General features: G+C 40.1%; 1 protein-coding gene across 3 annotated transcripts; it reads right to left on the reverse strand.

Annotated features, from left to right (window-relative positions):
• Positions 1 to 1,179: 1,179 nt before the first annotated feature.
• On the reverse strand, positions 1,180 to 21,639 carry LOC131225248 (kinesin-like protein KIN-12C). Of its 3 annotated transcripts, XM_058220738.1 has the most exons (37): positions 20,844 to 21,639; positions 19,277 to 19,432; positions 19,087 to 19,170; positions 18,890 to 19,009; positions 18,664 to 18,777; positions 18,485 to 18,577; positions 18,231 to 18,391; positions 18,073 to 18,147; positions 17,507 to 17,594; positions 17,364 to 17,422; positions 17,193 to 17,256; positions 17,027 to 17,092; positions 16,778 to 16,942; positions 16,585 to 16,689; positions 16,150 to 16,385; positions 15,963 to 16,032; positions 15,813 to 15,875; positions 15,657 to 15,722; positions 15,442 to 15,521; positions 15,056 to 15,122; positions 14,916 to 14,972; positions 11,880 to 13,658; positions 11,006 to 11,539; positions 8,429 to 10,600; positions 8,224 to 8,331; positions 7,355 to 7,521; positions 6,782 to 6,869; positions 6,603 to 6,677; positions 5,578 to 5,817; positions 5,091 to 5,189; positions 4,930 to 5,004; positions 4,798 to 4,856; positions 4,121 to 4,232; positions 3,915 to 4,025; positions 3,656 to 3,827; positions 2,308 to 2,362; positions 1,180 to 1,435 (listed from the first exon to the last, which is right to left on the reverse strand). In XM_058220738.1, exons 1-35 carry the CDS (start codon positions 21,357 to 21,359, stop codon positions 3,660 to 3,662), a joined length of 8,292 nt encoding a protein of 2,763 aa, XP_058076721.1. In that variant the 5' UTR covers positions 21,360 to 21,639; the 3' UTR covers positions 1,180 to 1,435; positions 2,308 to 2,362; positions 3,656 to 3,659. The 3 variants fall into 3 exon arrangements, with proteins under 3 accessions (XP_058076721.1, XP_058076722.1, XP_058076723.1); XM_058220739.1 differs by lacking the exons at positions 18,890 to 19,009; positions 19,087 to 19,170; positions 19,277 to 19,432; positions 20,844 to 21,639 and having other exon boundaries at positions 18,231 to 18,377; positions 18,524 to 18,577; XM_058220740.1 differs by lacking the exons at positions 18,890 to 19,009; positions 19,087 to 19,170; positions 19,277 to 19,432; positions 20,844 to 21,639 and having other exon boundaries at positions 18,231 to 18,377; positions 18,664 to 18,693.
• Positions 21,640 to 27,917: the final 6,278 nt, after the last annotated feature.

Raw genomic sequence — 27,917 nt, forward strand, 5'->3', positions numbered from 1 at the left:
TCCTGACTGGAAGATTCAGCTATAGAAAATTCTGCTTTTTCTTGGTTGGATTTGAACCATTACTGTAATTCTTTCATAACCGTCTATTAGCTGGCCGCCAATTGAATAGTTAAGATTTCTCTACATGTGGTGTTTTGGTTGGCCGTTGTTTGATAATACATACAGGAAAATAGTTGAGGTGAATGTTTGTGGTTAAATAAGCAAGGTGGGTCGATTGGAAAAGAGTTCACATTGGTCTAATAGCCTCTGAAAGAGAGATTTTCCAAAAGAGGCTGGGATCTTTGGCCCAGCACTATGCTTTTGGGGCTCCTTTTTAGTTTTCCCTGTGATCAAATTACCTGGTGGGCCATCGCAAATTTGCAGTCTGGGCTTGGTTTGGTGAAAATCTCACCTCATTACACCGCACACGAATGGCATTATGGGCCCCCTCCAAAATTTGCGATCTTGGCTTTGGTTAGTTGGAAACAGCTAGTCCTACTCCTAACAGTACTGACCTGGGGTGCTTTACGGGGCCCACAGTGATGTGTACTTGAGATCCACTCGGATGGGAGCGGATTAGGTGAGACCCCAGATCCACTGAGGTGGATGGGACCCCCCGACTGTGGGGCGCATAGAGTCATAGTGATGTATGTGTCTTAAATCCACACCGTCCAACCATTTTGAAAGCTCATTTTAGGGCGTGATCTCAAAAATGATGCTTACTCAAATTTTAGGTGGACCACACCACAGGAAACAGTCATGATTGAATCCTCACCATTAAAAACTTCATGGATTCCACCAGAATGTTTATTTGCCATCGAAGCTGTTGATAAGGTCACAAAAACCTGGATGAAGAGACCAAACAAATATCATCTTGATTCAAAGCTTTTGTGGCACACAAGGAGTTTTTAGTGGTCAATCACCACTGTTTTCTGTACTATGACCCATCTGGATTTGGAACTGCCGCATTTTATTTTTATTTTTATCATGCCCTAAAATGAGCTTCCAATATGGATGGACGGCATGGATGTAGTCACATACATCACAGTGGGCCCTACAGGGTCCCGCCCACCTCAGTGGATCCGGGTTCTCACCTAATCAGTCCCCCCTTTTTTTTTTCACCATATGACATCTGGTATGGGCCCATGATGCAGACAATTTGAACCGTCCATCATGTGTTTCGTGATATTTTGACAAAGCTTGTTTATTTTCACAAATTGTCTGCAGCTTTTATTGTTTGGAATTTTTACGGACAAACAAACCCATGAGAAATAGATTTCTCTCAAAAGCCAGAATAATTAATGGGCTGAGAGTTATAACACAATAGACACACATATACAGGCATGAATCAAACAACTAATTGAGCCACATTTTTTATTACACCAACTCCCGTCCTCTTTACACACAGCTGTGCGGTTTGTATGGAAGAAGTCGCGTGCCCGTCTGAGATTTCTATCTGAAAAGGCAAGGAGAGGAAAAAATAAAAAACATGAGGGTCTAATCACCATCCTGCAAAATCTTTGTAGATCTCAAAACAGCCAATTTTCTTTAAATAAATAAAAACAGTTTGAATAGAGCTAAAAATGGCCTAGGCGTGAGTAATGCCCATACATGGCTCATTTATTAACTCCTGGGCTGCATGTCGAATCTCCTTGTCACACGCAAAAAATGGACATGTACCCCCAGTTCAGCCTAGCCCACAATATCAATGTTCTCAAGTTTAAAGTCCAATCTCAGCCAATTATCTACCAGGCCAACATTTAGACCCTGAGAATGGCCTAAGCCCATTGATAGTCACAAGAAAATTTGTCCATATAGCTAATGTTACGAGCCATGTCATGGGTCCCGCAGTGACGTTTTCTTATCGTATCAATGTCATTGAACTATCTGGCTAATAGAGGTTCCACAGCCTCATGTGCACCTCTACATGCAACCACACATGACAACCTTTGTTTTTCTTTGGTTTGGTCACCTCAAACCTGGGTGGAGTAGGCCCCACATGCAACCTGGCAAGCTTGTAGGACGTCCAATACATGAACCAGGTTCGACCCACAGTGTCGATCATTTGGCCTAAAACTCAAAGACTGTTGAACCATCAGGTACACCACACACGTACAGTTGTTACCGTACATGTGTGGCCTACCTGATAGTTCAACAGCCTGAATATTTGATCAGATCATCTGTAGGGTATTCTATCCTATGCACGGTTCAGATGGCCCACATGTTAGCAAGTGCAGTTGTAGGTGGCGGGTGCATGTGGGGCTGGCAAAACCTACTGGCTAACAGGCATTAATCCAAATGCATGGGTCTGTGAAAAGCATTCCTCACCTGCAGCCTGCTGCCAGGCACAAGCTTCAGCTTTAAAGCTACCCAAGTTCTCGTTCTCCCTGCCACACATTAAATCAGTCATGACTTCCAGCATTTGAACAAGAGAGCAGTGCTAAGTGCGTACCCGTGTGCAATAAAAGCTCATGTACACACCACACATGTGCCAGGGTGGCACGTAGGCGCAAGATCCAATCCATCCATCAGGTTGGTCTGACCTTGTACAGGTTTTCCTAGAACTAAAATCTGTTCTACTCAGCATGTTAGCCCTAATAAAGGAAACATGTGGATGGGTTAGAAAACTTCAGCCAAGTTTTTCACAGACGTGGATTCGTTTTGGAAACGGTAGTCCACCTGACCAATGGATCAATGGGTTGGATCTAAGACCTATCGTGCCATGCTGGCACATGAGTGGTGTCTTCATGAGTTTTATTGCACTTTTGTGTGGGCTTAGCAAGGCTTGTAAGAAGATGTCATTGTAACTTTGATTTATTCTAAAAGATTGATTCAAGCTCAAAAACAGTACTCGTTTCAGACAATTAAGGCATTGATTAGTGCAGACATTTGAGGCAGCGTCTGCGTCTGGTCCATGTACAAGTGTACTTATATATGCATTCTCGAATCAAAACCAGTTCTTAATAGCGTGCACGTGAGATGCATCGAGCTCTAAAGCCCATGGCAACAGAATGACGGAAATATATATATGTAATAATAATCGAAGTCATGCCAAAAGGTTGTGAAGTTATAAACTCCACAAACAGTGTTAATAAGATAAGAATGAGAACTGATTGTCTATAAATCACCTACCATCCTCTTAAAAATGGATGATTGTAGAAGAAGAGAAGGCATGAAAAAACTGGGTTGTAGTGTACAACCAGTCCTCTAGAGTAAATACTCTGCCCAAGCAGTACATATGAAAAGCACATACTTTGCATGACATGATAAGGTTCTTAACAAATGAATATCACATGATACCAATTATCTGTTCAACAATGGAGAGGCATTTACAAATAAGAAGAAACAGGCATTCCAAGAACGACGCAGAATCTGCTGTTGTGTTTGGATGCACTATCGTATTGAATCGCAATAACTAATTAAATGAAGTGCCAAATTATCCAAATGTAATTTCCTTAGCATTCATAGGGCTTAGGCTCAATAGTGCAGTTACAGGAGTTCCAAAAGAGGAATTGAAGGGAATGTAACTACAATTGGAGGGGCCACTTCACATTATGATTAGTAGGCTCTGTTCTTAGAATTTGGTTATTCACCCAACTGAATGTAGGCAATTCAATTCAGTTGTGCATCCACAAACAGCCTTAAGTATTTTACTTTCGTTTAAATTTTTGAACACTTGCCTATGGTTTGTTTAAAAGCCTTCGATCTTTGTCAATGGTGATACAGGGATCCTTGCCACTAGATTTGCGATACTGTGCAAGCTCATCATTCACACGAGAAAGAAGCTTTTCTGAATGGGCTAGCCTCTTCGAAAGTTCATCTTTTCCAATCCTCAGAAAGCTGTTCTCCTGCAAGATTGAGTAACCTTTGGCATATAGATTTTGGAAAAAAAATAAAAAAAATAAAAAAAAATCAATTCATATATGTGTTCATGCCTTGATCTTCGTGGGTTGCTGAACCCGTTTTTGGATGTCTTGTGATCCAAAAAGTTTCTTCACCATCTCATCCAATTCTGCAATCTTCCTCTTGAGATTAGCCTTGTCTATCTATAACAAAAGGTAGAAGTGTTAGCGAACATCATTAAAGCAAGGTACGGTAGATGGTAATGAACTTGAACAATATAAAAAGGAATTCTCCACACCTTCAACATCTCATTTTGGGCCGTGAGCAACTGATCTCGTTGTTGATGCTGCTCAACCGTCAGTTGGGCATCTAATACTTCTACTTGCCGTTGATTGATTTCCTCAATCCAGCTACAAAAACAGAGCGCCCATATGAAACTAGTCCTAGAACTTCAGTTTAAAATATTGCAATAAAGAAGACATGAATGCAAGATGCTATGCGGTAGAAGTGAATAGTTCCATGCACCAAAAACAATGTTCTTATAAGGACCCTATGCATCACAGTATGCATTGAGTCCTGCTGTGCCAAGTCTGTGCAAGCAGGCTCCATGGTTTGGTGATCAAGACTGTCTATCTGATGGGCCCCAACATGGATAGTTGATGCCCATTAATATCTCCCAGATTTAAAGATCCTAGCCACTAACTTTTGGCATTTTTTATGGACTATTGTTGAATATTTCTCCTAACTGTATATTCATAGGCCATTATTTTCCCATCCCATTTCAATAGACCTGGCACATCAGGACAGAACGCGTTCTAATGCGACCCCTAGCTCTTTCATTTCTGTTCTCTCCATTTTTCTGTTTTTCTTTTCCATCCTTCTGACTACTAGTACACCTTCATACAACCCCAGCATAGTATCAAAATTCAGGGAACAATGTGATGAAAAAATTGTTTCAAGGAGCTGGGTATCCACCTCTCTCTTTCCTCAATAAAATCATTAATCTGCTTCCTTAGCTGGAGAATTTCCTGCTCCTGATGTCACAGAAACACTCAATAAGTCCTGTGTTAATTTGAAAATGTAAAAAAAGAATTAGATAAACATCACCTTTGCATTGGATTCTTCGGTTTGTTGTTGAGCTTGCTCTGCTAACTTTTGAAGCTGTTGCTGGTCTATCAAGTTCTACCATGCACCAAACAAACACCATCAAAGAATGAGAAGATGATCTTTTAAAACTTCAAGAGCTTGGTACTGTTGGTTTAACTTACAGCATAGCTAGTCATGTCCAACTTGACTCCAAGCAAATCTCTAATCACATCATGAGTCATGTTTTCTGTTCTTGCCAGCCTTGCATTCAGCATACATATCTGAGCAGTAAACAAAATATTTGTATCTAAATGTCTCATTTTGAAACTGAAAATGCATAGTTTCATACAACTAGAGAAGTATTTAATATAAAAGTAGAACAATGTCATGACTCGCGACGATTTCATTCACAACTTGGAAATGTAATAAAGAGAGGACAAACAACTCACGATAGATTCTGCAAAGTCCTGCAAGCTCTATCAAATGACTTTGAAAGGGAAAAAATACAGAATATTTTCTATAGGTTTGCAAATGCATAGGCATCAGCAAGATCAGATAAATTTGCAAATAGCAAGGACCATGCTCCAATGAGAACAGAGGAAGTTGCGATTAATACTGGGACCGTAAGCCTTTCCCAAGCTAATGTATCTGTGAGATGAAATATTTTACCTCTTTCTGCCGGCTAGCAGCCAATGCCTCAAGCTCTTCTATTCGAAGCCTGGCTACTTTCAGCTCCTGTTCTTTTTCAGAGTTCATCTGCTGAACTAAACTTGAAATGCACTTAAATGGTGAGCCAGAACCCCTTGACCTAGTTGAACTTCTCTCCATCTTATTTGTTGTTGATGCTGTGATATTGGCAGTCAATGGGTCTGCTTTTGATTCACGAACCATATCCTCCAAAGTCTTGTACTGTTTAAGACAATGGAATAAGATAATGTGATTTACATTTCATACAACAAGAATTCCCTTTTATAATTATGTGATCATCATCGTGTACCACTCAAACTGAAAGGGAAATTTTATAGGATAGCAATAAGACCAACCATGCTTTATAATATTGGACAGTTAAGGAACAACATGCTCATAGGATGAGTCTAGCTGAAATGAGGATGTCAAGATGAATGAGTGGCAAGATGAGGAAGGATAGGATTAGAAATGAATGCATTCGAGGGAACTTAGGAGTAGCACCAATAGGTAATAAGATGAGGGAAAGTAGACTTAGATAGTTTGGTCATGTGCAACTTAGACCAAGAACCAAGGTATGTCAAAACAATTATGTAATGGCTGTTACAGCCCTGTAACAGCCTCATAATGGTCCAGTAATGGCCCATAACAGCCCTGTAATAGGGCCAAAACAGATTTTTTCAAAAAAGAAAAAAAAGGCTGTAACAGTAACAACAGTGGCCGTTACCACCACCATTACCATTATGAAACATCTTGCCCAAAACACCACCAGTTAGCAGTGAGTCGGTACAAGTCAGGCTCTAAATGGGCAAGGGGAAGGCCCAAAAGGAAATGGATTGAGTACTAAAAAAAAACTTGATGACCTCTGGTCTAACTGAAGGTTTGCCCCTTGATAGAGTGGAATGGCGGAACAGGATTCATGTGGCCAACCCCAATCAAATTGAGAAAAGACTTAGATGATGATGATGATGATGATGATGATGTCCCTTTTATAGCATCGTCTTTCGTACCTTTTCTTGGTACTGTGATGCTTGAGCCTCAGCATGCAGTACCAACTCTGATATATACTCCTTGCATTGCTTGATCTTCAAACATAGCCATTTGCATACCAAGGAAACAAAGATGCCATCAGTAAGGTTGAATAGGGAATTCAATATGTAAAGATAACTGCAGAAAGCAATGGGTGTACCTCTTTTTCCTGGTCTGCCTTTTCCTTTTCTAGAGTCCTTATACATCTTTTTGCTTCAATAAATTCCAGTAATCTATCATCTATTATCCTGCATGCGAATACAAATCCCCTTAACCCAGCTGATCTTTTGAACAGACAATAGGGCTAGGCTCCTATGTTAGTTTTGCACTATTTGAAAAATGATGGTGACTCATCCTCCTCAAAGTTAGGACTGGTGTAGAGCTACCCAGACCATCCAAATTACGGGTTCCATTGATGGAGCATATCTCTAAAATCACACTGATTGAGCAATCCTGATTATCCCAGTAATGGCAATAAAATGGTTGATTAAAACTAAAATAGTGAATTTTCCAAATTGAAAGGGAAAATAAAATGGCTAATATCATCTTTTCAGTACAAAATTTTGGTTACACTCCCCACAGTTAGGTCAGTGATATGGAAAGTGTCATACGACTATGCCAGGTATATGGTTGAAGAGTCGCCACCATTTTTTAAGTGGTGCAAAATTAAATTATGAGTCGCCCCAGCAAATATTTGATGCATTTTTTAAATTTGACTAGCAAGCTTTTCCACCTTGACATTTGACATTCCACTCTTTCCTCCACGCTTGAATTTTCCGCATCGAAGTTTTCAGTGACATTCTCCACTGTCATCATTCTTTGTCTCAGAGCTTGGAGTTCCAGTTCTAAATCTTCTCTCATCAAACGATGTCTTTCTACATCGTCTCCCATCTCATACACCTGAAGATAAAACATGGAGAATTTCAGCAAACTATTCAAGCTTTATTCAGTAGTCTGAAAATGTGGAAAGGACTCAGATAGTTGTGAGCATATCAGCAACTCCCACTAGATAAAAGTTCAGACTACGCCAAGTTGCAGACTACAGATTAAAAATGTACAGATATGAGATAACTGCATATAGCACTGATATTTGATTAGCTCCAATGTTACAGAGATCCTTTAGACCTTGCTCCTCCTTTGGCGAGTGAAGAAGCATGGTTAGCAAGAATAATTATCATTCATAGAGGCATGCTTATGACATGTAAAACTCACACACATCCGTGTGACATATAGCACATGTCTGGCATCTGGAACACTCATTTGGCAGGTCCTATCATGGATGGTACATAAGATCAATCATAACACTAATCAGATGATCCTAACAATTTGACTGGCAGAGTGATGGTAAAGGGTGACAGTTCAAACTGCCAAACAATGGTTCACATCAGTGGAAGAAGTTATCTAGAGAAATTGGCAGCATCCAACAGGAATATTTTTAGGCCACGATGTATCCATCATGGGACCCTCTTGATATGCAGTGAGGATTTCATATACATGTACTACATCTCCATGGATGCATGTGACTCTCCTTTTTCATTAATAATATTTATACAAAGGCAATTCAGGAAAATCCTAGTGGGCCCATAGGTAAGACAGATTTACCTTTCTCTCTAGTACATTTATGGTACGTTCAAGCTCCTCAACAGAACGTTCAAGAATCTTAACCTCCTCTTCCTTCTGTTCAGCATATACTTTACTTACCTCCGCAACCTGAAAGAACAAATCCATGTTCAGTTACAAAGAAGCAACAGGAAGACAGATGAAACATAAAATGAGTTAAAAGTAAGCATTCCATCTTAAATACAACCTGACGAGCTTCGACAGCAATGGCTTCATTCTCATCAGCTAAAGCATTCGACATTTCAAGCTTATCATTTAGGGAGACCACCTCTTCTTGGAGTCGATCCCTCTCATTCGTCACCCTTGTCAATTTATCCTCAATCTCTGCAATGGAAGAGAGGAAACTTTCCTCGATGGAAGAAGCCATCCGGAGAATTTCTCTCTCCAGACCTTTGACAACATTCTCCTTTTCTTCCAACAGCGCTTCAGCATCGGTCTTTTTAACATAGACATCTTCCAACAGGAGTCTTAACTCAGTGTTATCATTCGAGAGCATGTCCAATGTTTCTTTGGCTTGCTCAATTTCAGATTTTGAACTAGAGAGTGCAGCTTCCGTATCAGCTAGCTGAGCTTCGAGGTCTTTGTATCGAACCAAAGTCTCATCAAGTAGAGTGGTTTTGATAGCAAGTTCATGCCGGACCTTGCTCAGAGCAGCTATCATCTCCTCTGTTTCATCTTTTATGTCCTTGACATTGGATGTTGACTCCTGTAATAATCTAAAATCAAAGAGCAGCCCTTCTAGAAGATATTCCTTCCGGGCTAACTCCCTCTTAAGAGACAGATTCTCCAATATCACATCTGTCTGCCCAACCCCATCCTCCAGTGGTCTTGCTAGAAGGCTGTACGCTCTCTCCTCAATGCTGCATATACCTTGATAGAGTATCTCAAGGAAAGAGGCATTAAATGTGTTTTCAGTTTCAACATGCACCCCAGAGCGGATGAAGCCCGTTAAATAAGATAGCTTATCCCCAAGCTCTTTGATTGCTTGGATTGAGTGATGGCCATATTCAGATCTTGTTTCTGGACAGTTCAAAAGCCCTGTCTCCATTTTTCTGACATGCATGAGCATTCCACTATCTTTGTCATTTGAACTTTTATGCACACCCCCTCTACGTGAAAGAGGCAATTCAGGATTATCCTTCGCTTCAGTTATTACAGCAATCATCTGAGCACATCGAGCCTTAAGATCTTGGATGCCAGCAAGCAGAACCTCTCCATCAATTGCCACACCTCCTGCCTCAGGTTTTCTTGCTTCAATCTCATTCAATGTAGGGCCCATTATATGGTTCTGAATTTTGTGATGCAGGAATCCAAGCTCCTCAAACATGCTGGAATGAGAAGTGTTCGTTGACGATATTAACCCCTTACTATCAAACAGTTGTGCTGCAATAGCACCAGCCTTTGCATTCCGGTTTCTGATCAGACAGTCTGCACCATCTGAAATTATGTGAAATGGGGCCAACTCTTTGTCGAACTTTTCTAAATAAGCCAGATGTTTGGTGATGGCTTCTTTTATCAACAATATATCATGTGTTAACTCTGATTTTTCTTTCTCCAATTTTTCTACTCTTTCTATTGAACGTTTTAAGTCTGATGAAAGATACGCCCTCTCACAATTCACAGAATCTGCACAAGCAAGAGATCCAACAGCAATGTGGACTGTTTGGAATACCTTACTGACTCCTGAACCAGATAATCCATGCTTCGAGTGTTCTGTCTGAACCTCTTCTCCCTTACCGTTCATGATAATGCTGCCCACAGTGCTTAGCACTGAACAGGATTTGTTCTGTCCATCATGAAGATATCTAGAATCTACTTTTAAAATTTCCTCAGACAAGGCTCCTATGTGACATTGATGTTGCACAAACAGAGTAAATTCTTTCTCCATTATCTTAGACCATATACCTTCAAGCCACAATCTTGAGGTACCAATGCAGTTCAGTAACACCTCCCCTGAGGAAAAAATATCAGAAGATATTGTCTTAAGTTCCTCCTCTACATTCAACTGCATTTGTAGAAAAGATCCTTCAAGTGAAGACAATGCATCTGCAATTTCCGCTGGAATAGCCTGAATTTGGTCCCGTAAGAATCCAAGCTCTTCTTCTTTCAGTTGAATAGAAGCCTTTAGCTGCCAAACTTCCTCGATCAAGGTGTCCCTCTCTGTCATCAGCTCTTTGCCAGCTTGCTTCCACCTATTTGTCTTGTTCTTTGCATTTTCATTTACTTTCAACAATGCGTTTAGCATGAGGTCAGCTTCTTTGATGGTTTCTTGGGCCTCCTCAAATTTCAGAAGCAAACAGTTGGCTTGCTTCATCTTCTCTTCAGCAACTAGCTTCGCATCATTGAGCTTGAAACACATCTGTTACAAGAATTTAAAAAGAATAAAGGTCAATTTCATGCTACCATATGTTCTACATCATATGCTTATGATCATTAATGTTGTTATTGCCGGTGCTTCTATCATCATTAGTTCATTACCATTATTCTTATTATTATTACTATTGTTGTTGTCGTCATGATTGCTGCTGTTACTACTACTACTATTATTAAGAGCTAGTGGCAGTGCTGCTGCAGTTGTGCCATTCTTTAAATGGTTACAGACATAGATGTTATCATATAAATGATAAGGCTGCGATTGACCTATTATCTTCCTTTAGTTTCACAAACGAATCAATACAGAAATTCTAATTCTGAAAGGAACCATAAAAATACTGTAGAACAATCGAATGTCAGATAAGTTTCCATGTTTAAATTCCATGTATACCTCTCTTGTTTTGCAGCAGCCTGCTTCAGCTTCCACCATCCTTCGCTCAAATTTTTGCGGAAGTTGACCCATTGCCAGCATAGCAAGCTGACTAGATTCTTGCCTGTGATCCACTTCTAATTGGGGATTGTTGGTTCCACCATCAAGTGAATCATAGAAATACGTTTCTCGTGCATTAGGATGTGTTGCCACTTCTTTGCCATCAATAAGTGTGCTCAATTGAATATGTATTTCCAACAAGCTACTGAATGCAGACTCCACCTCTTCCCTCAAACAGAGTATCTCCGCATCATCATGAGTTAAATTACTCACATGACCTTGGAACTCTAGCATGTCATGGTCACCAGGAATAAATGTTGAGTCCCTTTCGAGGAGTAAATCCTGGTTTCGCTCAACTAACTTCCCTGAACAACCAGTATCAGAAATAGATGATGAAGATTCATCTGATTCATCCTTCCCATCAGTATCTGTTAGAGAAAGATCAAAGTCTGAAACTGAAGGATCAGCAATTGATGCTTCTGATATTGTCTTCATCTACAAGTAAAACATTGGACAACTAGTTATAAAGCTGAAATTCAAAGAAATAAACTTGTTCATAATGATTCAGTGAATAAAGTGGCAAGTGGTGCTAGCCCACCCCATGAAATGAGGGAGTAGCCCCCATATTGCATTGAAGATTGTTTCGGGTCCAACTGAAACACATGGAACTACAATCAGGGATATGGTATATGGTCATTATCATGAGTAAAATCGCGCCACCCCACTTTTGTAATTCCTTCTATATTGAATTGGGTAAATGCAATTGAGTTTGATTTAGCATCCAGTCAGATGGTTAAATAATTTACGATGTTCAGAAAGATGGAGTTGTTCTCACCATCTCCTCAGTGCCATGGTCATTGCTGCAGACTTCATATTTCGGCTGAGACAATCTGCTCTTACAAACCTTGCAAACCAGCATATTCAAGCCCACCATTGCCGGGGCCCCCTCCTTTGCTGAATACCCATACATATTAAAGAGTGTGTCAATGCCAGTTTTGAGGGCATCCAGTTTTGCGTTTGTTTTGGCAAGTTCGTTTCTTATAAATTGCATCAGGGCATACTGAATTTCGGGATTACTAGACTCAGAAGCTTCAAATGATGGAAAATCTACTGAAAAATCTGAAAACTTTGAACTTCCTTCTTTCAACTCCATGAATTTTTTCTTCATGGCACAGACTTCATTAGTTAAATCTTGAACCATTTGCCGGACTGCAGAAGAAGTATCAAGTATGTCGGATAGGAGGGCAGACAAATACTTCTCGGTATCCATGAAAGATGCATAAATGGCATTCTCAGAATCCAATACTCTTTGCCTTGCCATCTCAACTTGAACCCTGATTTCTCCTAGTGCCTGACCATTTGGATCAGCATTAATATCTTGGGCTCTGTCACTATTTGCAATGGTCATCTCATGCAGCCTTTTGACTGTTAAGAATGCAGCATTGGCCCGTTTTTCTGCTTCAATTATCTGATCCTCCTTATTTTTAAGTTTACTCTCCAAGTTATATATTGTTGACATTTTCTCATTCAGCAGCATTCTTAACTGGATTGCTTCTTTTGCATTTTCATCGCTCTCCAGCTGCTGAACTTCACTGATGGCTAGTGTTGCTCCCTTCAATGAGCTCAACTTTTGCTTCATTTCCAGCCCTAGCTTCTGGGCATCTTCTAGCCTCTTCTGTAGGTCTAGAATTATCTTTTCCTTCTTGATGAAGACTTTCATGGCTCTTTCAACCTTTTCACCAATCAAAAACTTTCTATGGGAAAATGAATTCACAATACTTCCAATCTGATCAGATGCATCTTCAAGCGATTGGCAGCCATCTACAAGAAAGCTTGTTAGGTCAAACATTGCCTTCTCCCACTCCTTGGTCAATGCACTTATCTCATTGTCCCTAGCAGCAATAGCATTTTTCAGTTTGATATTTTCTTGGGTCATGATGCATAATCTACCCTGAAGCTCTTGATTTTCAGTTTTCAAACACCAAGAGTGCCTTATCGCAGATGATTCACTTTCGTTCCTGGAATCAACTTCCCGATGAAGAGTAGCCAGCTCTTCTTGTAAGTAAAGAATTGCTTTAGCTGTCTCTACCTCAACCTCCTCACGGACTTGTTCAATATCATGCTGGTGTGATAGCTGCGATGACTGATCATATTGGTATTGGCAATTCAACATTCTGGCCTCCTCAAGGTCCCTCTTCATTCTTTCCAATTTTTCTTGCAAGGCTGATTTTGTGATGCCTCCGCATTCCATCATCCAATTTGCATCTTGATGGCCAAGATCCAGGCTTTTCTCATGTCTTTCTGACAGTTCACCATGAATTTGAAGTGAAACCATAGGTAAGCTCACCGCATGGTCCTTGTTCCGCAAGAGTTCCAAGTATCGGCTGTTTTCTTGCCTGAGATTATCCAGTTCTTCGATCAACTGGACTTGTTGTGATTCCAGAGCCTCAGCCAAATATCTTGCATCCATCAGTTCTTTCTGAGCATCCCTAGACTGCAAAGTTTCTATATCACCTGTATGCTGATCATTTTCAATCTGTGTAAGCTTGTCCTTCTCTTGTCCAAAAGATGCAGCCCCGTCTTCTGGTTCCGTTCTGACAGGTATAAGCTCAACCTGTGAAAGGGGTACTAGTTAGAACAGGGTGTTGTGACATGGCTTGAGTGTGTTCTCATCTGATGAGCGAACACATTCATATCATTTGATTTTTTTTAAAACCAAAGAATTAAAGAAAATATCAGGAAAGAGAGCAAAATGATATGTTCAAGAATCTATCTTCTTCTTCTTCTTCTTTTGTATTTTGGACATGCATATAATGGTGTATCAGAACATTCCTTGATACGAATGTTGTCTGTAGGTTTGACTTGTTGAAAGTCAAACAAATGGGCCCTGATTGAACAAAAATCAATCATGATTTGGTGAATAGGGCCCGTTACATTGAAATACAACAAAAAGAAAGTGAAGGATTACCCTTCTTTTCAATTTTTCCCACAATGGTCCACTTCACTCTGATTTGTCAAATCTCACTCAAATCATTTGTCTTGATCCCAAAATAGGTCTATATCTAGCCTAAAATGACTTTCTAAGCTTTGTCAATGTGTAAATGAAAAACAAGAGGAAATATGAGTGAAATTTTGAAAAAAAATAATTCAAAATTGGGCCTTTATGGGTGTATCGGCTTGTATCATTACATATCAGACCCATATCAATGCTGATATGCCCCATGCCAGCCGATGCTGCTCAATTTTTTAAGGCTAGGCTGATTCAGTACCGCATCGTGTATCATATCAGGCCAATACCATACTGATATTGAAAATTATGGCCATAATATTTCCTAATTGTACTCTTGCTAGGACAACCCTTGTCTCCTCCCATATAAGATCCTATCTTCAAGGGGCATTGGTGATAAAGTCACACATCTCCTCCTGGACATCCAGAGAAAAAGAGGAGAGAGAAATAAAAAAGAAGAGAGGAGAGATCTCCTTCCTTCCCCCGCATCATCATCAGTGTGGTCCACCACGTGGACAGTTCTCACCTCTTCTCTTCTATGGTCTACCAAAACCCTATAGTGTGGTAAGAAGAGGACTATAAGCTTGTCCCTTCACTGGAGATGATAAAGGAGAGACCTCCATCAAAGGACTGGCATTGAATCATCATCATAACATGGACAAGCAAAGGTATAATCTCAACCATCCGTTTTAGGTTCTTTTAGATACTCGATAGCACATATATAGGAACAATATCTAAGGGTCAAAAATCTAGATTTTACAACTTTATGTTCCTGCTTTACGAAAATCCATCAGATCTAACATCAACATAATCATCTGGAAAGGAAACTGACATGAGGGATGAAACTTTTTAAGTGTTTCTTACAGATGAATGTGCATTCATTGTCTTTACTGGATCGCTATCCTTGGATAAGGAATCAACCTGAAGAAGAGGCACAAAATATATCATAGCACAAAAAATTTCACCATTTAAACATCTTGTAGTACTTCAATATCCATGCTTACAGTGTGAAGACTGGTTTCTTTACAGTCTGAATATTTTTTCAGTTGGCAACGCAAATCATCAACTTCCCTGTGGACATCAACCACAAATAAGATTTTTTTTTTTTTTTTGTTAAGGGTCACTGACAGCTATTTATTGGTTCCCTAAACACAGTTACACCAATGACTAGTAAGAAGCACAATTCATGTTACAAGTTCAAGATGCAAAATTCCAAGAACAATGTGTTGAAGAGAATACATTGCATGTGAGGAATTAAACCATACTCTTGGCAGAGAAGGAGGATCATTCTCCCTCACACATCATACTCAGACAACCCTAATGTTGCAGAAAATAAGTGACAGAAAAGCAAAAGGAAAAAGAAAAAAATAAAGGAAATGACAGAAGCTACCTAGTCAGTCTTGCATTAGTTTCTAGACAAGCAGCAAGACTCTTCCTACAATCTTCCAACTCCTCTAGGGTGCTATCAACCTGAATATGCAAAAGAGTTCACAATAAAAACAACCAAAATTTCCATGTTCTCTATATATAAAACTTAAAAGTATGATACATTGCTCAACGCATAATCACTGGATAGACCAATCAACATAGAAATGAAGATTTCACCTCCATATTTAATGGTTTTCTTTCTTGAGCAGCAGAAGATGCAGCTTGCTCTACTTCTATTTCATCCTATATTAGAAATTAAAATTGTTGACAAGAACTTCAATTGTTGAAGTAAACAAGCAATAACTGTTTTAACTACAATGCTCGATTATAAACCTGAGATGTTCTCCTTGAAGGGAGTGGAGACTGGTCGTATCTCCACTTGAGGACTTCCAAAAGCTGCATATTACCAAAAATACAGTTTTAGCGTACAGGATGCAAGAAACCTATGCAAGAGCTTTAAGGAAAAAGTGATTTTGCAGAAACCTGATCCCGCAATTCAGAAACTTCAGCTAATAATGTCTCGCGTTCCCCTTGTTCATAGAAATCTTGGAACCTAAGACATGAGAGGAAATCAATGAAAGAAGGTTTATTTACATTTGCAGAGATTGAAATGACAAGATTGATGATGAAAATGATTCTATTTGCATCCATTGTGCATCAGAAAAGTTACATTCTTAGCTGCTCAATGAGTCTTATATTCTCCATGGCAAATCGTGTTAGTTCAGGATTCCTATCAATTCTTGCTTGCAATAATTGAATTTCTTCAGACAAAGCATTGTTTTCCTCCATGAGATACTCATCGGCAGAGAATAAGCCATCTGCAAGCAATTCCAGTCTTCTAATTTTCTCCTCTCGGAACCTTAGCAGCATTTTAGTACGCTGAGCATCCTCTTCTCTTTGGTTGACCTAAGAGCAATTTAACAACAAAAATCAATATCGACACATGATACTCACCATAACATCGAACAGAACCGAAGATGCTATCCTTTGTAACATATTATCCAATTTTCAAAATCCCGATGAAAATCAGAACTCCAATATTCACAGAGAAGGGTCTCTTAGCACTTGCATGTAGATACAATGTCATGCAAAAAACAGACCATACCAAACGGTTCATGTGTTCAATTTCAGCTTCTAGCCTCCTGATAGTAGTTTCTGCTATTTTCTCTCTCCTCAGGGCACCAGCTAAAGTAGATTCCAGGTATTTCATCTGATATATACGGAACATGTGATCAACAACCATATGATGCAACTGTACACGCAGCAGCAAGTAGCATTTGAATGCAGATGAAGGCTACCTTCTTGTTTGGGAGACTTGGATGGTTGAAAGCACTGGGGACATTTTCTTCCAGAGAAGAATCGTAGTCTAACTGTAAGTCCCCAAAATTGACTTGGTCATAACTTGGCAAGTGATGAGATAGGTACCTCGAAACATTCTGATGCTTGAGAAAGGTCAGCTGCTCCTGTGATAAGTGTATAATTTTGTCAATTATACTAATCCTTGAATCTCCACAGAGAAAATTGCAGAAAGCACAACTAACCCAGACCTTTAACTGCTGTATTTGCTGTTGCAATGCCATTACATCACCTGAGGCATCTTCATTCACTTTAGCCTAGCCAAAAAGTGAATAAACAAAAACTTTCAGGACTTCTATTTCCCAGTGAAAATAGGATAAATATGATGGGATGTGTTTAATAACTCCAAACAAGTACATTGTTCTGAATAAGTTTGGCCCGCTGAGCAAACTTCAAAGTACTTAATGTTTCATTGGCAGAGCTGCAAGAAAGCCAAATAATATGATTCACATTACAAAACAAATACAATTCAGAATATGAAACAAAGAAAAAACTGAATAAGCGAACTCTAGGAAAATAGGTACACACCAAATAGATGGGCTGACATTTGCAATAATTGTTGTTTTTGAATTTCCACCAAGAGAGTCCTGCAATCAAAGATTTATATTGAGGAACAACCAGTTATAAGCAAATTGTATAATCTATATTGGTTTCATATTCAATGTTCTGACCTGAAGGAGAAATGTGAGCCTTGAATCCCTGTAGGGAACATGCCGTTGTTTTCCATGTGCTACGTCCACCAAAGTCATGATCACAAGACTGCAGACACTAAATGTTAACAACAATCCAAAAGAATGATCCAAGCAAACCAGTTATGCATGCAAATACATAACCAATATAACTATAACTGTCCCCTAAGAATTTATTTAGTCATGTCACAGTGCAACATTTCCACAAACTCAGTTTTTGGTACTCAACTTGGGTTGTTGTACAGGAAGTTATCAAATCCACATTAACCATAATTTTCTTTTATCAGGCTCCCTAACATCAACACATCCTAACTTGAACTGATCAAACTTTTGTGTGGGATAAATAAAATATAGTTACCAATAGGCATATTGGTTAAAAAGATTGGACAAAACTGTCCAATCCTTTTCCCGCAAATGATGCCTGGTCATAGGACTGGTTTGCATGGGCACACAAAAAAGACATTCTATTTGCACACATAAAGAACATTGAGAAAATGATTGCAGGTACTGCCAAGAAACCCAACACAAGTCATTCATATAAAATTTACCCAAGAGTCGATAAAGATTTATTGATATTTGCAGCTTCTTTTAAGCGCTCTCCTTCTGCACCAGAGCTTTTCTGCCTAATTCAGATAATGTAGTTCAGTTTGCCATCTAAAATTTGGATCTAGAAACTTGATCACGGAGGGTGGAATTGGATATTTACCTCTCTGAACCAGCAAGATCCACTAAATTCAACCTTCCAAAGCGAATGTGTGCCATGGAATCTTTCTCCCATCGGCTCTCAATGACACAAGTAAAGACACTGTGGGAACGACTGCTCTCGCTGTTCATGTGGGTTGCTGCAATTTTCCTGGTTGCAGCACCCTGGAAAGACATTAATGCACAAATAATATCACGTCAGCAGATTGAGGCTTTTGTAATATGCTATAAAGTACAAAACATTCCACTAATAACCACCTGTAAGAGAAGTTTGAGAACGTCCCTGACAGTTGTCACCTCGTATTCCTTAAGGTTTTCAACATGTACACCTTTCTTCATGTCTTCTCTCAGCTACAGCATCAGGAAAAGGCTTTAATCCAATATGTGGAAATGAAAACATGGAACAGAATTGAAACAATTCAAAGATATCAAATTACTTGCAGATTGGTTGATGCTGGCTCAAGGAGATCTGTTATCTGCTCATTATATATCTCAAGAAAGGAACACTTGCAACTATACTTCAATCTTTCATCTCTCCAGTTCTCCTCTTCCTGTACCCAAATGAAGTTGTGTGTATGTATGTGAGTGAGTGAGTGTGTGTGTGAGAGAGAGAAGCTTAGAATGCTCTTGTAGAGGCAACCACTAAGTTGATGAGTATCTTACCTCTCTAATTCGCATAAATAGATATTCAAAAATACGAGGTGTCATCCCACAATCTTCACTAAGTTCATTGTCCATCTCACATATGTCACCCATCATAGTATATGTCTTCCCACTCCCAGTCTGCATGAAGACATCCAAAAACTCATCAGCTCTCCTAAAATACCTTTACAACCACCAAAAGTTTTAGTGGGACCTACCTGGCCATATGCAAACATGCAACTATTATACCCAGACATGCAATTCTCCACCATTGGCAAGCCTGCAACCTCGAAAAGTTTTTCCTTTACAAAATTCAAACCATCCATCAGATACCAGTCCATTCAAAGTATATATTGTTAGAAGACAATGTACAAAATCCTACAATCTGATATTTTTATCAAGCCACACCTGTGATATAGTCTCGCATGCTACATGATCAAAGGTAAATCTGGTCTCTGGATGCCCTAGCCACGTTAAAGTTTGTGCACTCTCTTGCCTCAAGCATCTACCGGACCCTTGCAAAGCCCTTTCTGTACTACTGATAGGTCGAACCCTTATCAAAACCTAAACACAAGGTTCACTCCAAGGCATCATTTTGTGATATCTAGGATATCTAATAACAAGCAACATGCTGAGAGTACTCAAAACAGAAGAAAAGATAATAAAAGAGGCAGGGAGAAAAGAGATCCCAATATTAACCAAATTATGAAAAAAATTTTAAAAAAAATGGCAATCACTTCCTCCATACTAACAGGAATCTCCAGTTACAGTTTGATACCAAACAAAACATCACAAATAGACCTGATGGTCATTAAAAAAATAAAAACAAAATATATGGTAGTATTGTATGAGAGGAATTATTGTTGAGGGTATTTTGGGTGTATTTGTTTAAGTTAGTATATGTACATGTGTTTGAAGGTATTTATGTCATTTTCTTATGATAAGACATTTCTAATAAAATAAGGGGAGACGTGAGAGAGCATTTACGCTTTCTCATTTTCCCCATTCTCTTCATTTTCTTCTTCTTCTTATCTTTTCATTCAATTTTTTAATTTTATCTTTCATCTTTTTTTTTTTTTTTATCTCATTAGCAAACCTACTGTTTGCTGACACACAAGATTCAGTACATGCGAGACATGTTTGAACAATCCAGCGTGTATATGTAGGTCATGTGATTGATGGGAGACACCCAAAAACTCCCACATTGGAATACTTCAACTCTTTTATCATCGAATAATTTTCCTTTGAATATGGGCCATCTCCTCTACAGTCTCTTTATGGGCCATTGATCAAAAGGTTAGGACCCTAATCAGTGGTTCGGATCACTGGAAACGGCCCATATGGACAGAATCACGTGCATTAGAAAACTGTGCATTTGCTGGTGAGCAGGATCCTATAATTCCCCAGCCTGAACTAAGTGGAGTTCTAGTTGTTGTCAGACCTCATACAGGTACAGAATGATGTCCTACTCCCAGTGATCCAGACTGTTCATCTGGTGGCCTTTCCATTGATGGGCTCTTCTGTAGAAAATGCCATAGAGAAATATCCCAGCCATCTCACTAGTGGCCTGAAAACAGATGGTTAAAGAAACACAAATATTCCATATGCAATGGAACAAAAGTCCACCAAGCGTAGGTTAAGGCTAATTTGGAGGAGAATTGTTGTCCATTGCCCATCTGTGGTGGGGTCCCCCAGATGAACGGTCCAAATCACTAGATTGTGGGCCCCACCAGTAGAGAATGCTGACGCAAACTAAAACGCCACTAGCTCAGTTGAACCATTGTGTGCATTGTCTGGTAGCATGACAAACTTAAGAAGCATTGAACTTTGAGTTTTTATTACAAATACTTCTCCAAGAAAAAAAGAAATTCACATGATTGCAGAAATGAGGTCTAAAGATCGGAAGCCTGAGATAATAACAATAGTAATAATTCATGAAAATTACCCGGCTAGTTAAAAAGCTGAAAATTCGAACCTGCACGTTGTGATCCATCCAGAACGAAGAATCCTTGGTGAGCTCAAAATGCGGAACCTCAATGGAAGGCCAAGATGCCGATGCGACCGATATACCTCTTGAAGTCTTAGAAAATCCCCCTCCTCTCGCTCCTGCATACTGAGGAGGCCGGCTGCCAGTGCAAGCTCCTGAACCCCCATTGTTAGATACCCTCAAAATGCTCCTCGCAGGCGTACTATGCACCGAATTCGGCTCCGAATGAGATTTCCCACGTCCAGTCCTTGGAGTCACATAGTCTGCTGCATCGGCTTTCTTCTCTAAAAATCGACGGACCTGATTGATTTCAAATCTGGCCTTTGAATCGGATTCGATATCTGGGTTTTGCGAGGGATCTTGGATTGTATTGAGAGGAGTCCTTGGAGGAGGGAAAAGGATTGGATTTAAGGGATTTTCAAATTCGTTCTCGTTTCCTTCGGGCTGAGGATTCCGAGAACTGCTGCGTCCGATGAATCGGAGTGTGGAGGTTTCCTTCGACATGCTAATGGGGATTTAGAGAAAGAGGAGTTTGATCGTATGATTGAGAGAGCGGAAGATCTGAATCGGCAATCCTAAGTTCATTGATGCGTGGACAAAAAAATGCAGATGGAGATCTGAGAATGAAGAGAGGAATGAGGTAAGGATGAGAGAAAGGGGATGTGTCAGGAGATGGATCGATGGGAATTGAAGAGATTTTCCGCCATGAGAGAGAGAGAGAGAGAGAGAGAGAGAGAGAGAGAGAGAGAGCAGCTCTGGTGTTAGCTTTTTGGGATTTTTCTGTTTGTTTTGTCGGGGACAGAGAGAGAGAGAGAGAGATTAGATAGCCCGCCCGATTTCAAATGAAGGAATTTGTTTTGGTGGATTCGTTTCCACAGAATCTGAGACAGATGGAGCTTTCCAATGTATGATTTCTTTGGGAGGAACGTGGATCGGAACCGTCAATATGATGGACCTGTATTTGATGGATGGTGCAAAGTTGAAATATCGTCTATTCAAATGTCTATTATCATCCGATGATTTTGATTTTGAACGGTAGAAAGAAGTAGTTAGTCATTGAGATTAATAGACGGACAGGAGCTTCTGATCCGAATGGAACTGTGATCCGTTCATGATATGGCCCACTAACTGGATTATCCCTATCCATCATCCTCCAGGTCACATTTACATTGGGAGAGTGCACGGATGGTTTAGTGGACGGGTTTCTACTGAATCATTGAACTCACGGCCCACGGCGAAAAAATTAGAGAAATTTACGACTGTGCACCCACCTTTTATCCATTGGATATTTATGAAGCAAAACAAGCTTCATATACGAACTTAGACCTCCTCGTACGGACTCCGAATTTGATGACGAAAATACCCCTCCTTTCACTGCGTTGCTTTCACCCCCTTCCACTGGTGCGTTCGGCTCTTTCACCCCTTCTCCTCAATCAAAACATCACTGTGGGGCCCGCTTCCTTAAGGGTCTGTTTGGCCGGGCGGATTGGAAGGGATTGGAAGGTAAACCCGGGATTGGTCTGATCCCGGGATATAGCAATCCCATGGGATTGCCAGCAATCCACTGCCATCACCATCATTACCTTAAAATCCATCCAATCCACCCTAATCTCATTCAATTTTGCCTTGGAAGTGTTTGGTTTTACGGATTGGAAGGGATTGGAAGGTGCAATCCCGGGATTGGACAGGCATGCCAAACAGACTCGGTGATCTAATCCCGGGATATAGCAATCCCATGGATCTTGCACCAATCCACTGACGCAGCCACCATTACGTTGAAAGTAATACCATCCACCCTGATACCATTCAATCCCTTCCAATCCGCCCGGCTGGATTAGATGGGCTTAGGTGGGATGGAATTGCATCTGGTCCTGTGCCAATCCCACTCCAGGTTTGAGGAGAGTGGAAAAGCTTGGAAGTGGGCTAGATGGAATCGTATCGGTCCCGTGCTAATATCATTTAATGTTAGCAAGTTGTGTAGGTCCCACCATGATGTGTGGCCTATATCCACACTGTCCACCCATTTTTCGAGATCATTTTAGAGCATGGCCAAAAAATCAGGTAGATCTAAATCTCAAGTGGACCCCACCATAAAAAGCAATGGGGAATGAATACTTACCGTTGAAAACTTCTTTGGGGCCACATAAGTTTTGGAACTGCCTCATTTTTAGGCCCATGCAATAAAATGAGGTTACAAAACAAATGAACAATTTAGATATAACACGTGTATTATTGTCAATAGTTTCAAATGATGGTGGGTATATCCTTTCAATATGCCACCGTATTACAAACTAAAAGAGGAATTAAGCTTATCCCATGGAAACAGGAACAGTCCCTGCCATGGGTAATAATGATGTTTTTTTGAATCCCATCCCACCTAATACCGTGGGATCGGTCCGGCCAAACAGGCCCTAGGAGTTTCAACACGACGTCCTGGGTTCCATACACAGGTAGTGAAATCCCACTATATATGGCGTGAGTGGGTGCATGGGTCTGTGCGTGTTGGGTGCCTGTGTAATAAAAAAAAAAAAAACTTTGGATGAAGCTAATGATCTGCATAAGACGATTAAACTTGTTTATAAAATCATATAGGCATAAATTAATAGAAAACATAATTATAAGCTTGATCCAAAACTTCTATGGCCCCTAAGAAATGATCATTAGTAGAAGCTCAATTCAAAATTTTCATGTGGTGTGGTCCATTCAAATATTAGATATGTTTAGATTTTTGGGCTCAAGCCATGGAATTATCTGTTAAGTTTGCCCCATTGAAGTTCATGTTTGCCCTGCTCAATTTCAAGTTTGCCTCGCTAATTTTCTAGTTTGCCCTGCTCAATTTCATGTTTGCCCTGCTGAAATTTGAATTTGTCCCGCTGAATTTCAAGTTTGCCCTGCTGAATTTCAAGTTTGCCCCACTGAATTTCATGTTTGTTCCGCTGATTTTTGAGTTTGTCCCGCTGATTTTCTAATTTTCTCCGCTCAATTTCATGTTTGCCCTGCTAATTGTCTAGTTTGTCCTGCTCAATTTCATGTTTACCCCGCTCAATATTCAGTTTATCTCGCTCAATTTCATGTTTGCCCCGCTGAATTTCATGTTTGCCCCACTCAATTTCAAGTTTGCATCGTTGATTTTCTAATTTACCCCGCTCAATTTCATGTTTGCCCCGCTCAATTTTCTTTTCTAAAGGCAGAAATAAGGGTTTGTGTGTTCGCATTTATAATGGAAAAGAAGCACAAATGCTACTCTCATATGAGGGTAGGTTTCATGTTAGTTGTGGTCATGTGGTGTCGACACGTGGCGGTCTTTGATTGACCCATGTCAGGGTGCCTGAATGGGTATAAACACAATGAGTCGTGTGGCCCACCCAAACCAAATATTGATGAAATCCCTATTTTCTCATGAATTTTTCTTATTTGTGATGAATGCATTTTAAAAAAATAAAAAAACAAAAAAATTTAAAGAAATGAATTTATAGGCCCATGTTCCAGATAAATGGGCGTTTAATTTTAAAAAAAATAGAAAGAAAAAAAGAATGATATATATGCAGGATACAACGCATGTATATGAACGAGCATGTATGTTAAATTAACAAATCAGATTGACCATGTTAAAATACTTAAGCCCGAGCCTACCCAAAAATTGATCGGGCAGGCATGTGTGGCTTAAACTCAGCCCACAGGCCAAGCTAGTAGGTCAACTAGCCCAAAGCTGAGACGGGCTGTTCAGGTGGGGTGACTTACCAGGCCCATTGCCACCCTTAGGGCCTATTTGGGAGCATGGATTTGGAACCCCTGGATTAGGAGTCCTCCTGTTGTGTTTAGCACCCTGGATTCAGAATCCCCTTAATCTAAAAGTAGCTATGCATAGTATACTTACATGGGTTTGAATTTAATTACTAAATCATCTTTAATATCTCTAATTAGTTTACATATATAATGTTTGACATAGTCATTGTAATAAGCCTGTTGAAATATATACTTTTCCAGAGATGATGAAATTCCATGTCTCGGATGAGCCACAAGCACAGGATCACATCCGAGTGACTAACTGGTGATTTTTAACCGTTAATTTACATGGACAATGTTTGGATGACACATATTATCCTATTAAAGTAATTATAGTGATGTAGTTGATAATTTGATTATTTTGGGTTATCATCCTTGGGCCATATGTCCAATAAATTAGTAACCTAGTGACGCACATGTTACCCATGCAACTCCGTGAAGGATTTTAGATGTAATCTAAGCTTCCACATTGGATTTCAAACCTCTTCTTCGAGGGTTTAAAATCCCCTAGTTACTTTATGGTGCCAAAGATACCAGGGGATTTGGAATCCCCTCAAATCCCCCAAGTTCATGGTGCCAAACGACCCCTTAGTTGCTACTTCCAGGAGCAGGCCGTAGACAAAGTACCAAATTCCATACTAGAATTTGATCTAAGGGCTGATAAAATAGTAGAATTTTAAACGGTTTATATCCAAGGTCCAATTTTCTAATGGTTGGGATGATATTTACAGAAAAGACGGACGGCGCGTGAGCCTATCTGGGGCCTACCTTTTGAAGTGGGTCCTACACAATCGCTTTACTTCGGAAGTAGTCCAAGGACTATTTGTCTTTTACCTACTGAAGGGGTCAATTGACTATTGTGGGCCATGGAACGCATATTGAAAAGAGGAAATGATAGAGGCAATTATAACCAATAAAGAATCATCAATCAATCGTGTGGTGGTGAGAGAAGTTTACGGGGTCGTCTCACCTGACATAGGCTCCAACCTTAGTCAGCCATGACTAGCTGTCGGATTAAAGAAGTAACTTGAGATTAGCTGACTTTAGTAATTGTAAAAACCGATTAAAACAAAAAAAAAATAAAAATCCACGAATATAATATTTCAAAAAAACATTTCTAAGAAAATTTCCCCATTTCAATTGCAACTTTCACTCTCATTCACATTTTATACTATGAGGTCAAACTTATGGGAGCATCCTGTGACGTCAAGCTCTGTGGGCCATGGATATCCACGCTGTGCATTTGGTTGGTCCCCTCTAATTTATGAAATGTGTCAAAAATCAACCGCATTGAGAACTCAAGAGGGCCACATCATCTGAAACCATGAATAGAATATTTAAAAACACTTGGTGGGGCCTACTTAGAGCTGGGCATCAAGTTGAGTCGAACCAAATTAGGACCCGAACTCGATCCGACTCGATACCGAGTCCAACATGGCTGACTTGATCCGAGTTTGGTCTGGCCTAGATTAATTCGGACAGAGTCCGATCCAGTCAGAAGTACCGAGTCGGGTCGAGTTGGCACCAGATTGAGAGATGAGGGAGGGAGGGAGTGGAGAGGAAAGAGATGAGGAGGAGGAGGAGGAGGAGGAGAAGGAGGAGGAAGAAGAGGAGGGTGATGGTGGTGGGTGGTTGCCGGGCTTGGAAGAGGAAGAGGAAGAGGAGGATGAGGGAGGGAGTGGAGAGGAGAGAGATGAGGAGGAGGAGGAGGGTGATGGAGGTGGGTAGTTGCCACGCTTGGAAGAGGAGGAGGATGAGGGAGGGAGAGAGAGAGGTTGAGATCAGGTCAGGGTAGGGTTAGAGAGTCAGGTCAAGTCAGGTTTCGGATCGAGTCGAGTCTAACCGGATCAAGTTTCGGGTCGAGTTATTGGGTAACTCGAACTCGACTGGTTTGAGTTCAGATTGGGCGAAGCTCACTCGATCGGTTCGGACCGACTCACCCATTTGGTTCGGGTCGAGTCAGATCGGAACAAGTTAGATGAGTCGAGTTAGCTGAATCAAGTCATCCCATGCCCATCTCTAGGCCCACTCGAGTTTTGAAATGACCTGAAATTTGGTGTGACCCCTCATACAAGTGGGACACACATAACAAATGCGTTGGTTGTCAAAACCATATCTAACTTGGCCCTATATACAATCAGGAAAGTTTCAATGGGTGGGCATTCACTCTCAATTGTTGGCTGTGATGTAGACCACATGAGTCATGGATTCAGAAAGGGTATGTCTTATTGATAAGATAAATGTCCATCATTGTGGAATCCACGGAGCTCAACTTCATGAGAAGCTTAGATGAAGTCAATCTCACAGTATCATATAGATATACGGGAAGAGAGCACGCAGAATAATATATGGTCTCCATGTGGTATGTATGACATCAATCTCTTTTATCTTTTTCTTCTTATTTTTATTTTTTAACACACACACTCGTGTACCTGTACAATTTCTCTGATAATAAACATCTACCTTCTCTAAAAGCTCAATCTGACAAAGGATGGTATATCAATGTAAATCAAGGGACTTTAACTGATGTAGAGTGGGTCTCGGACAGTTTCATGGCCAAGATGGATCAAAAAAGGCCCGGTCGATGACAGAAGTGATCCGGACCATCGGACCTTAGATCGGGCGTATCTCGTAATCCGAAATGAGTTATCTGATGTAACATATATGATTTTGGGGTAGAATGAGCTACTTTAGCCAACCAACCCTGCTACGCCAGGTTGCGCAGCCCGGAATTGCGAAAAACCCCTTGATCGACTGTCGTTTCCCTGTTTTAATTTCGTTTTTACTATAAATAGTAAGTTTTAGTTTGATTATAACTCTTCATCCGTCAGGCTTTAGGAGTTGCGCCCAACGTGAAAAGAGCTTAGAATAATTAGGGGAACGGTTTGGTGAAGCCAAATAGGACACTTACTATTTTTGGCCGAAAACCTTGCGCACTGGTAGACATCATGACCGTTTATAAATAGTAAGTTTACTATTTATAGTAAGTCGCGGATTCTAAGAGTTTGAGTTGTAGTTTGATTATGATTTCTTTCCCATTGCTTGATACCCTTATTTAAAGGATTGTGAACTCGTTTTTATTAATTCATCAATCAATTTCGAATTTATTAGAATTTATTTCTATTTTCTGCTTTCTTTCCTCGTGGATTCGAGAAGTCTTTGTGAGGAGTCCAGAGAAGTTCAGTGGATTCGGAATAGTTATCCTCTTGAGGAAGACGGTGCTCAACCTCACGTCCTCCCTTGCGTCATTAACACTACCTGATATTTGGATCTTTC

The sequence above is a fragment of the Magnolia sinica genome, chromosome 14, assembly GCF_029962835.1.
Source record: "Magnolia sinica isolate HGM2019 chromosome 14, MsV1, whole genome shotgun sequence".
Lineage (NCBI taxonomy): Eukaryota > Viridiplantae > Streptophyta > Magnoliopsida > Magnoliales > Magnoliaceae > Magnolia > Magnolia sinica.